This window comes from Poecilia latipinna, unplaced genomic scaffold (assembly GCF_001443285.1).
Source record: "Poecilia latipinna isolate Pla-1442-1.1 unplaced genomic scaffold, P_latipinna-1.0 Scaffold214, whole genome shotgun sequence".
NCBI classification, from domain to species: domain Eukaryota; kingdom Metazoa; phylum Chordata; class Actinopteri; order Cyprinodontiformes; family Poeciliidae; genus Poecilia; species Poecilia latipinna.
In genome coordinates, this window is record NW_015112830.1 from 189,391 (window position 1) to 201,397 (window position 12,007).

A 12,007-nucleotide genomic window follows, 5' to 3' on the forward strand; every position below is an offset into this window, starting at 1 on the left:
GTACCACAAAACTGATGGGAATGTTATACATTAAAAATGCCAAGAGATAAATCGAAAACTGCAAAAATATCAATAAAACCGTAGGAACCCTAGAAAAATATACTACCACCTGTTTAGTGCGGGGATATCCGAATAATTAATATCTTGGCATAAAAGGGACATTCCTTGTTCTCGATACTAAATGTTAATAGCCTGTACGCCCCCCTCTGGTTCGCCTGAGGAATTGCAACTCATTAATATTTAACAAGTTATGTCCTTTTGTAAGAACAGGACGCTTTGCCATTCTGCATAACTACAAGCTCCTTAGCTAATATCTAAGTAATAAAAATAAATAATTAGTCGCCCATTTGCTTATAACTTGGCCTGGGTGCGGTTTATGCAGCGCTCCAGCCGCGCCTTTTCCTGTCACAGCGGAACGACAGTGCGTAAAGACGGCGGGTCAGCTGACAGCTCCCAGAGCAGCAGGGAAAGAAGCGAAGCTTGCGGGTGAATGAGCTGGGAATACGCTGGACACTCGAAGCTGAACTGGGAGTAAAGCAGTGGCGGCTTTTGTGGAATAATCGGGGTAAGTTTACAAACGTTACGTTCTTTCGGAGAAAATAAGTAACTTAGCCTAGTTATCGTCAGGGATAACCGGCGAGTGTTTTAATTTAGCAATGCTAATATTAGCAACGTTAGCAGCTAACGTCCAGCTACTAGTAGCGGTTAGCTCTGATAACGGAAAGGAGGCAATTTCTTTCATTTAGTAGAAAAATGCAGCTAACCAGTTATGTGGCTAATTTATGCATAATATGTGTTCTCAATTCTGCAGTAACATAAGTAACAAGCGTATTCATAACTTTTAATGATTTATGACAACCTGTCGTGTCATTTTCTCCGTTCCCCTCACCGGAAACCCGTTAAAAATCCGATTGGCTCGGCGGTGTCGACAGCTAGCCTGCTATGGCTAGCTAAATTAGCCTGCTACCTCTCGGTTCGTTCTCCATCACTTAAATCTCACTGAAGGTCAGGCCTTCGTTGATGTCGACTTGTATTAAAAAATGTTAATGTCATAAAGTGTATGACGCTGGGATTTTACTTAACTAAGAGAAGCAAATGAGTAGAATGAAGAAAATCACAAACGTTACGGAATGGCCTGAATGAGCAGACATCTTGACTTCGGCGAGATAGCGTCGCTAAAACCCTTTGGTTTGGCGATAATTATTCGCTCTGTTGTTAGAAATCTGATGTTTGTCTTTTCCATGGTGTTTTCCAAGTAACGTCTTGTTTTTAATGTCAAGTTTCTGATTAGAAATTTTCAAGGGTGTCCTTCATCGCTATGCCAGAAAATTATATATTTTTTTAAGTGGGACAGATTGCTATGTCTGGAGGTCCAAGTTAAACAAATCGGTTGTACAACAGCAGCACAGGCTATGAATGGAAAATAATGTCTTTGGGTTATAAATCATAAATTTGATTTTAGTTTTGGTGTCATGAGATTAGGGAGCATTTTGCAGGAAGTGTTAAATGAGAGTAGATTTAAAGCCAGCTACCTGCCTCAAACTGGTGGCTGCTAATCTGCTGTTAATCTTCCTTTCCCAAGGAAACCAAGGAATTTCCTTGGTTTCCTTGGGAAACCAAGGATGGCAAATATTGGAATCAAGTGTATGCAAATGGATGTTTAAACAAAGTCACCGATGGAGTGGTGCAGCTGCAGGATGCATTCGGCTGTCAATGGGATGATGTGTACTTGAGGGAGAGGAAGACGGAAAAAGCGGATATGAGGGACAAATGCTTCTCTGTACCGTTGGCCGCTCTCACACTTTTCACTGCTTTCACTTCTCCATCATCCCTTTTTTTGTTTTTCTTTTTTCCCTTAGCCAGTTTCCTTCCCTAATGTCTGTCTCTTCTCAGGAGGCGTTTGGTTTCACAATGGCACGCTGGGAGTGAGAAGCAGCCACGATGATTGGAGGATTGTTCATCTACAACCACAAGGGGGAGGTCCTCATCTCCCGCGTTTACCGAGATGATATAGGGTATGTTTTACTGCAGCAAACCTGTGGAAAGTCTTCTAGATTTCTGGGAAACGTCAGTGAGAACCTAATATGCAGGTGGAGTGATTTGAGTTTATCCCAGATCAGAGGATTATGTCGCTGAACCTGTGTAAATTAATGTTTGTTGTGTCGTTGGGAAGCAGAAGAAACAAAGCTAAGCCAGGAGAACATTTAAAATGACGGAATTCCAAATGACAAAGTTTAACTATAAAATTAAATTTACAAGTATTCTTGTAAACCTGTCATTCCAGATGAATGATTTACTTTATGTAAAATAAAGTTATAAATGGTAGGGAAGAACCACATGGTCACAATTTGTTTTCCTCTCCAATTGTCTAATGTAAGGATCTGGTTCACTCATGTTTGTCAAATCACACCCTCATATTACAAGATTATGCGCTGTTGTGTGGGAAACTAATTTCCAAGCTAACTTGGCGTGGGGAAAACTTAAAATTATCGATGCAACAATACGACTCAAATAAATAATTTTATTCTCCATCAGCATGCAACTCTGTGGGCATTTCATTTCCCAGGTATTATTCAAATCTTCTAAACACAGTTCTCTCTGTCATATCAAGTTATATTTTTTTTGTTTTGATTTTTTTTTTTTCCCCCCCAAAAAATGTATTCAGTTTCAGATTTGACACTTCATTTGTCTGAAGAGAATATGCTTTGTACATTTCTTCTTTCATTTTTCACTTTATTAAAGTAGAAAAATGCAAGTATTCATAGCTCTTACTGTAAAAGCCACTAATTTGGCTTTTAGCAGTTGTGGTGCTGAAACCCTAAAAAAATGTATAGTGACAAATAATCCACTGCAGAGGTGTTGAGTGCGACTTAAATGCCATTGGATGTTCGAAGTTGCTTACAGTGTCATTTAGAAATGTGTAAAATTACTATTTTTCTTTATGGAGGTTTGTTTGTAACTAGTTTGCTTCAGGTGTGGTCAAAAGGTCTGTGCATGAAAATGCCACTAAATGGCTCAAACTACTATAATTCATATTATGTTGAGCAAAAGAGCTTGGTAACAGGACGTGTCTGCTAGAAATAACACGGCAGCAGTGTTCTGTTCCGTAATACACACATAATTATCCTGCGTATTAAAGCATAAACCAAAGAGTGGAGAAGTTCTCGTCCAAATAAGGCATCATGAACAATATACCGTTTTTTTTGTTTTGTTTTTTTTTTTCCCTCACTCTGTCTACATGATGCACGAAAATGTCTTGTACATTTTTGTCTGTCCTCTTCTATCATCTTTGTTTTTCTACTATCTATCCTCTGTTAACCATTGTTTAACCATTTTCCTCCATCTGTTCATCTTGGCCCCCCTCCCCATGTAGAAATAGGTAAGAGTTCCTGTAGCTTTTAAAGCATGACTCCTCCCTCTCATGGCCACCGATCAATGACCCCTCGCCCCCATGACCCCTGACTTGCATGAGCATTTATGCGATGGTTAAATACCCGTAAGCATGAGTCACCTCTTCATACACTGGTGATGATTAGACCACCTTTTACCGAAATAAAGCTCCAAATCAACTGAAATGGAGTGTAATTGTTGATCAGCTGAGCCAGCGCCGTAGCATGTAGTCTGAGCATGAGAAACGGAGGTTCATGTAGCGCTGCTGTCTTTCTGCTCTGCCCTGTCTTCTCTCAGAAATTGAGGAGATTAGTTGCATACTTTGTAAGATTAAATTTGCTGTGTCATTTTAACTAAGCAGTATTGTCTAGAGCTGTTATTTGGGGGTAAACATTTAAAAAAATTTTTTTTACTTCAATTCTGCTTCACATTAGTGGAGCAGTGTTTAGAGACGATGTGCTTTCTTACTTTATAATGTCTTGGCTTTTTAGACGGATCTTTCTACATATTGTAAGCTGCAGTGCCTTACCGAAGTATTCACACTGCTCGAGCTTTTATTCCCCATTTTTATGTTGCATCGGCAAGCTTCATTGTATTGTATTAAGGTTGTATGTGCTTGACCAACATAAAGTTACATATAATTAGTAAAAAAAAAAAAGATGCACTGTCTAAGAATTTCTGTTGCATAATTACATGAAATGTCATGCACATGTACTTATCCACTCCTAGAGCCCCTAATAAAAATCCAGCGCAGTCAAAAGTCACCCAATTAAACCGAGTCCAGCTGCATTTAATTTCTCCTCAGCATAAAACATGCTGTTCTGTCATGACGTGAGAAGTTTGGAGAGCATTAGTTGACTAACGGCAGACATGTGAGGGACAAAGTAGTAAAGTGGAAAACAGGAATGGGTCATGGAGGTTTTTGTATTTAAAAATCAGCCTTCTACGGATAACTAACGAAGAGACATTGTAGAAACGGACCCAAAACACCCTGTTTGTAGTTTTCTACAAATACTCGGAGAGATGGCAGACATGTGGAAGAAGGTACACCAATCAGATGAAACCAAAATTAAGCAGTTTGGTCTGTATGTAAATTGTGAGGCAGAAACTGATGCCTGTGTCACATCCTGAGCACACTTTTATCAGGGCTAGATGTGGTTTAAGAATTTGTAGAATGTTCATAAGTGTTCTCCACTCAATCTGAGTGAGTTTGAGTTATCTAGTTAATCCAGTGGGGGGGAATAAACTGACAATTGCCAGTCTGGCTGAGATATAGGCCAAAATACTTCCAACGGTAATTGTAGTGAAATATGGGTTCAAATTACTGACTGTAGAGTGTATGAATTTAAAGGAACCATGGATTTTTGTTTGGAAGATATTTTGAAAACCATGAAACTTTACCTTCTCTCAATTTTGGCACTTTGTGTTGGTCTGTCACTTTAAATTTTAATAAAATACATTTAAGTTTGTAATGTGACAAAATGAGAAGCTTAAAGCGGTATGACTAATTCTGCAAGGCTCTCTAAAAAAGAATTGCTGAGCTTGGTAAAACTTATCACAGTCATGCTTACTTAGAAATCCCAACTGCACCGTCCCCTGCACATAAGGCAATAATGATGCAGGATTTCTTTCTCTATTTTGAACATGCTTAACTCTCAAGTTATTTATTTGGATATTGACAGATTTACAGTTTGACTAGAAGTGTTTCAGGCCAGGAAACTGTCTCGACCATGACTTCCTTGCTGTTTCCTTGCAGCAGTCTGTTTTCTTTGGATTCATGTTAACCATGTTGGAGGGTTTCCCATTGTAGCTTTGTCAATGAAAGTTGTTACTGACATCTACGTCCCATATCTAACAATGAATATACGATTCTAAAATTGAAAACGTTTTCGCAAATGACTTCACAGGATGCAGAAAAGCGCTTGATTTTATATATACTTTTTTTTTTTTTTTTTTTTTTCCCCACACCGTAACCTAAAAGTTTCCTCCCGTTCGTTGCGTTGCAGGCGTAATGCGGTGGACGCGTTCCGCGTGAACGTGATTCATGCCCGGCAGCAGGTTCGGTCCCCGGTGACCAACATCGCCCGCACCAGCTTCTTCCACGTCAAGCGCTCCAACATATGGCTGGCTGCCGTCACCAAGCAGAACGTCAACGCCGCCATGGTGTTCGAGTTCCTTTACAAAATGTGTGACGTGATGACGGCCTACTTCGGCAAGATCAGCGAGGAGAACATCAAGAACAACTTCGTGCTCATCTACGAGCTGCTGGACGGTATTATCAGCGCTCGTTTGTTTCAACGCAGCACGTTTCAAGTCCCCTCTGTTGCAACGCTTATCTTTTACTGAAAGTTGTCTCTCCGTGTTTGTTTGTGCAGAGATCCTGGACTTCGGATACCCCCAGAACTCGGAGACCGGTGCCCTGAAGACCTTCATCACACAGCAGGGCATCAAGGGACAAGTAAGCAAGACATGTTTACTCTCTGATTAAAACTTTAATGCCTCAACTCTGATTCAATAAATGGATGAAGAGATTTAGTTCAGTTTGTGGTAGCCTGTTAAAACTTCTGTCCATTTGATTGAAATGAAAAGTAAACTGATCTGATCTAGTGGAAAATGTTTAGTTTTAGACCTTGCTTGATCTGATTGCGCCAGGTCTATATACTTTGTGCATTGCCCGATCTTGTTGCAGTCATTTTGATTTAGTGTAGATGATGGAGATAAAAAAATAAATAAAGTGAATTGTGTTTTTTACTTGAATATCTCTCTCTTTCTTTTTCCTGCCATTTTTCACAACTGGATTTTGGAAACTTCAGCATCAGGTAGTATGCTTACTTAAAATTTTTTTTAACCTTTTTATTTCCTTTTTCATAAAGCATCATTTTCCATATAGTGCTGCATTTCCTACTTGTCTCTTTGAAATTTGAAGTTGCTGCTTGTCGGGTCTTTTGTTGGTTGCTATGATGTCGTTCCCCTCTGTCTCTCAGACAAAGGAGGAGCAGTCTCAGATCACCAGCCAGGTGACGGGGCAGATCGGCTGGCGGCGTGAGGGCATCAAATATCGCCGCAACGAGCTTTTCCTGGACGTACTGGAAAGCGTCAATCTACTCATGTCACCTCAAGGTCTGTTTGTGTTCTTGCCCTGTAGATGGAGATCAGTGACAACAATGGATTTTAGGAACATTCAGTTAGTCAGACCTAATGACTTTATTCGACTCCTCCTTTGTTTTATTTTCCCGATTGGTTTCTTAAGTACTAAAACATAAAATGCAGGTCCAACAAAACCACAGTGTTCCTGTAGCATATTAAAGCTCTTTTCCGATAGATTCAGAGAAAGCTTTCAGAAAATCCTCCAAAAGAACACGGAATAAAACCCTTGGCCCGGTTATCTGCCACTGATCACGATTCAGGTCAGGTCCTGAGCGCGCACGTGTCGGGCCGAGTCGTGATGAAGAGCTACCTGAGCGGAATGCCCGAGTGCAAGTTTGGCATGAATGACAAGATTGTCATCGACAAACAGGGAAAGGGAGGAGCGTCTGACGATGCAGGAAAGAGGTAAGAGATGCAGCACCTAACGTAACACTGACTAAATTACTACTGGTTATGATATAAATCACTTATTTGCTTCTGTGCTTTCATTGACTGGTTCTGTCTTTGGAAGCTTTAAAAAAAAAAAAAAAAAAGGAAGTTTTGTACCGAGATTCAAAAAGCAACTTTCAGTTTGTTCTGCTTGTTATCAGTGCTGATTACAGTCAGGCTTTACAGGTTTTTTTTTTCTTTTTTTGCTTTCCTTTGCATGGATCTCTCCTGTCTTTTTTCCCTTTCTTTCTTTTCTATGTGCTGTTCTTCAGTGATTTAGGGGGAGGAAGGTACTGTGCTACCAATTCCTCTCCCCCAACATCCTTATTCATTCCTGTTCTGTCTGAACCTTCAACCATGTTAAGATCTCATCCTCTGTTATCTGTTGCATTGCCATTGAAACATTTTTTTCTTTCTCTGTTTTTTGTATTGAGCATCTGTGTAGCTGACCTCCCTGCTTGTTTTTGTACGCTTTTGCCCAAACTATAATTTAAGAATATTGCCTTAGTGTGTGTGGCTACCAGCTATTTTTCTGTATGTGCTCATGTGTTGCGTCTTCAACCGCTGGACATATAGGAAGAGTACAAGTTTATTCATTACTCTCTTTCTAACCTTCATTATTATTATTTTTCTCAGTGGGAAGCAGTCTATAGCCATCGACGACTGCACTTTCCACCAGTGTGTGCGTCTCAGTAAGTTTGACTCAGAGCGCAGCATCAGCTTCATCCCTCCGGATGGAGAGTATGAGCTCATGAGGTCAGTTAGATTTTTTGTTTTTTTTGTTTTTGTTTCAGCTTTAAAATTGCCTTTCAAGATTTTCTAAATGCAAAACATGGCAAAGTCACAAGTCGGGAATTATGTTGGCATAACGGCTTTTGTTTTGTTTTTTTTTTTTTTTTCCTTTTGCCTCATTGCAGATATCGCACCACTAAAGATATCATCCTTCCATTCCGAGTTATTCCTCTGGTCAGGGAGGTGGGGCGCACTAAACTGGAAGTTAAAGTGGTCATTAAGTCGAACTTTAAACCCTCACTGCTGGCTCAAAAGATTGAGGTGAGATTTTGTACTCCCGTCACAATAGCAGCAAATTTTGCTGGATGATAAACTGTACCAAAAAAGTCATTGTGATAAATAATATATTGATAAGGGCATAATGCAAGTTCGCCCTCTGAAAAACCAACAAACTTCAAATGCCCCTGTGCTTTGTCTGATTTTCAAAATGGGTAACATTGAGTCTTGTATGAATACAAACATCCATGCAAAAGGGTGGTGTGATTGGCACTAATGTAAGATTTGAGTTTCAACTGCCTGATCAGGCTAGAAATCATCCAATCACCAGTTTATTTCTTGGTTCATCTCGTTCCATCTACGTTGTAAAATCTAAATTAGATTTTTAAATGCTTTGTATGCCTCACTTTCCTTTTTTCAATGTGTGTTTATTTCTCAGGTGCGAATCCCAACACCACTCAACACCAGCGGTGTCCAGGTGATTTGCATGAAGGGAAAAGCCAAATACAAGGCCAGTGAGAACGCCATCGTTTGGAAGTGAGTCGCAGCAGCTTAATAATTAACCGCCTAACCTCTTTTGTGTGAGCCTTGCACACCCTCGACTTGTTTGCTTCCATGAAGCAACACTTTTTGTTGTGAACATGGCATCAAATTAGTCCTAGTTATGTTTTTAAGCGCATTGTTTTTTTGTGTGTGCTCTGCAGGATCAAACGAATGGCTGGAATGAAGGAATCTCAGATCAGTGCTGAGATCGAGCTGCTGCCCACCAACGACAAGAAGAAATGGGCCAGGCCTCCTATCTCTATGAACTTTGAGGTGATGATGGTTGGATCTCTGTCTCCTCAAAGATACGATCTTGTTTCACAGCTGCAGTTTAAAAAAAATAAAAATAAAACCCTGCTCAACAAACTCGTCGTAGAATAACAAATGCACAGTAGCCGACCAGACAGATGAAGTGGATCAAATGTTTTCAGTATCTGATGCAAATCCCCAGCTGTCTGGCTTCCTTCCCACTACAGCAGCCTGTGTGGTCCACACGTTCTGGCTTGTTCAAACGTCCCTCTTCCTGTCCCCCGCAGGTTCCTTTTGCTCCGTCTGGCCTGAAGGTGCGCTACTTGAAGGTGTTTGAGTCCAAGCTCAACTACAGTGACCACGACGTCATCAAATGGGTGCGGTACATCGGCCGCTCCGGCATCTACGAAACCCGCTGCTGAATTTCCACCCTAGCAAGGCAGCAAAACCGACCACTTCCCCCCCCCAACTCCCCTCATCTATCCCTGTTAAGAATTTTTTCTTCTGCCCTCTTCTCCCTACTTTGTCTTTGTTCTCTTCCTATCACTTCTTCTCCTCCTCTCCTCCCCCATTATCCCTTCTTAACTAGGTGTTGGAGATCGAATTTACATCGTTTAAAGAGAAAACAAAAAGTAAATATGGTGTAATGCACAGATATATGCAAAATGTGAACCATTGTATCGTATATATCTAGTAGTGACGAGTACAGTTGTGAACCATCTGAAAGAAAAAGACGTGTGATGCTGGAGTCTCAGGGGGAGAGGACAGAAGGTTTGAATGAGTGCTCAGATTGTTCAGTGTTATTCTTCTATCTACTCTTTCCTGTTAAGGTCCTCATTGTCACTTCTACTTGGTTAAGGCGCCTAATAAAGACGAGTCCAGATGGTTTCTATTCACATATACTCCAGTAAAGTTTACCGTCTGAATAAATTGACAGATTTGTGTTCTTGTGGATGGACCCCTGTGCATTTCTCTCACCCAAGAGGGTGAAATCATTCCCGACTTTGTTGTTTTGGTAGCTGATCCAGAAATCGACATTGTTCAAGTTGGTTTTATACTGCTAGCATGCGTTCCTTTCAGAGACACGTCAGGTCATTTGAGGTCAGACCATCGTCCTCATTAGGGTATCGTGACTCATTTCCCCCCAGATATTTTATAAGCACTAAGATGATCATTGCCACACTATTTTCAATTCAAAGATCAGTCTGCAGGGTTTGCAGCGAGGTGAGGTCTCCCCCTGGTGTTTGCTTCACCACTGTCTGCTTCTTCTTGTTTGTAGCCCTGGTGACCGTTCTGTCCAATAAAATCTATGTAACCAAACCTGCTGCCTGGTTTTCCTTTCTCTGATATTGTTGGAGCAAAGCTTTTCCTACAAAGCTGGTCAAAATTTGTTTGCCAATTTAAAAACAAAAAAAAGTCTTGTGCTTGTGAAAAGCTAAAACTTAAATTCTGTTTGGAAGTGAAACTTCTATGTCGTTTAATTCCACATATTTAAAAAGTTAATTTCTTATGTTAACTGTTTTGCAGCCAATGAAGATCTAAGAAAAACAATTACTGAAAAGCATTGCATGCTGCACAGGATTACTTTTACATAAATTACTGTTTTTATGGTGACTTTGAGCTTGTCTGCATTGTTGATTCTGAAACGTTTACTTCCCTCTTGACTAAACCTCAGATTCTGTTTGTCCAACAAACTGGTGTGATGTAATGACAGCATGGGAGGTAGTAGAGTTTTGGCAAGTGAAATGTCCTGCTGGGAACTGAAATCGACAAATATCGTCAGCTAAAGGAAGCATTGGGTGTCATAAAATTTGTGTTGTGTGGACCAACAGCAGCAGGAAACGCGGCTCCCCACGTCATCACTCAACATTTCTAATGGACGTCAAGCAGAGTGGATTCTGCCCCTTGCCACACTCTTTGATTCCCAAATGAAATGCAAATTTTATGTGCTGATAAATCTGTGGTAGCTTCAGTCCACACCTCCAGACTCTTGAACAGGCTTTGCCTTACAATCCTCTCAAGGCTCCAGCTCTCCTTGCTGCTACTTTCCATTAATATAACTGTATATTACAACTTTGCAATATTTTTTGCAGTTTACTCCATGACTTTGTAGGCTGCAACAGTTTAAGATTAATTGGTCTCTTAATATATAACTTATGAGCATCATTTAAAAAAAAATGCTGTATGTGAATGTATTTTTATTTATTTACTTATTCACCCAAACTTTTCAATTATATTCTAGTTTGAGATTGGATGTCATAATTTATAAAATTCTGTTTCATCCTACAGATAACACAGGCATGAACTATTAAGTGTGGAATCCTTAAAACCAAGACAGTCAAAATGTTTTTAGACAAGTTTTAATGCATCTTTGCTCTTCCTGTACATCCAGGATGCAGGACAAACATCAACCTCAAAACGTAACACAAACCATGATTAAAACTGCGGCTCTTATCGGCTTGCCTCGACATGCTCGAACTGAAGTTACTGATATTAAAAAGAAAAATCAAGACTAGGTTGTTTAGCACCAGAATCCAGACAGAATTTGCTTTTCCTCTTTCCAGACTATACTGATTTTTTTATTCAGTTTTTTTTTACTGTAGACATGAAAACCATGTCTGCACGTACTAGCAGAGGTTTCAGAGGTGGTTCACGCCAACAGATGCTAATCCGTCAACGTTTCATCACTAAAAAGATCACTTTAATTCAGAGACGACATGCTTTTTCACTGGAGATGGAGAACTACAAATTTAAAATACTTAACTCACGTTCTCCCCACCCCCCAGCAGCCACATGGCGAGGAAACTGTGCTTATCTAAGAAAAATAATTTGGGGAAGGAGGGCAGCTCACTCAAAGTGATGAAACCATCCAATCTGCATCAGAGGAAGTCCTGTTTCACATTTATTTATTTAGTTTCTCATGCCAGTCTTCCCATTTGCCAATGACTAAACTTGCAGTACACCATTTAAGTCATACCAGCTTAATTTACTAAAGTAAATGGGAATTACTAAAAGGGCCTTTTGAGACAAAGCTGAAGTTGGTTTCTGATTGTAGCTTCCAATTCACGAAATGGCTAAAGGAAGATTCCACCAAATTTTTCACTACCTCCAGCATCTTTAATCTACTCTAGTTTAAAAAAACTACCACATGTAGACTCTTTAAACCTGGACTGGATTATTCTGTAAAAAAAAAAAAAAAAAAAAAAAAAAAAAGAAAAAAAAATTTTTTTAATTTTTTTTT

General features: G+C 39.9%; 1 protein-coding gene across 4 annotated transcripts; it reads left to right on the plus strand.

The window, feature by feature from the left end:
* The first annotated feature begins 401 nt into the window (after positions 1-401).
* LOC106946947 (adaptor related protein complex 2 subunit mu 1) lies at positions 402-9,392 on the plus strand. Of its 4 annotated transcripts, none has more exons than XM_015031653.1 (13): positions 402-565; positions 1,860-2,015; positions 5,397-5,662; positions 5,766-5,848; positions 6,204-6,209; positions 6,375-6,510; positions 6,798-6,942; positions 7,239-7,256; positions 7,603-7,722; positions 7,884-8,019; positions 8,414-8,511; positions 8,679-8,790; positions 9,054-9,188. In XM_015031653.1, the coding sequence occupies exons 2-13, from the start codon at positions 1,942-1,944 to the stop codon at positions 9,186-9,188; spliced, it is 1,329 nt and encodes a 442-aa protein (XP_014887139.1). In that variant the 5' UTR covers positions 402-565; positions 1,860-1,941. The 4 variants fall into 4 exon arrangements, with proteins under 4 accessions (XP_014887139.1, XP_014887141.1, XP_014887142.1 ...); XM_015031655.1 differs by having other exon boundaries at positions 403-565; positions 1,894-2,015; positions 9,054-9,392; XM_015031654.1 differs by lacking the exon at positions 402-565 and adding an exon at positions 616-636 and having other exon boundaries at positions 1,894-2,015.
* Positions 9,393-12,007: the final 2,615 nt, after the last annotated feature.

Excerpts from the sequence above, each read along its gene's own strand:
- LOC106946947 (XM_015031653.1), top strand. The coding sequence starts at position 1,942 with ATGATTGGAGGATTGTTCATCTACAACCACAAGGGGGAGGTCCTCATC. Across the intron at positions 2,016-5,396 it reads GTTTACCGAGATGATATAGG|GCGTAATGCGGTGGACGCGT; the intron begins GTATGTTTTACT and ends GTTGCGTTGCAG. Across the intron at positions 5,663-5,765 it reads CATCTACGAGCTGCTGGACG|AGATCCTGGACTTCGGATAC; the intron begins GTATTATCAGCG and ends TTGTTTGTGCAG.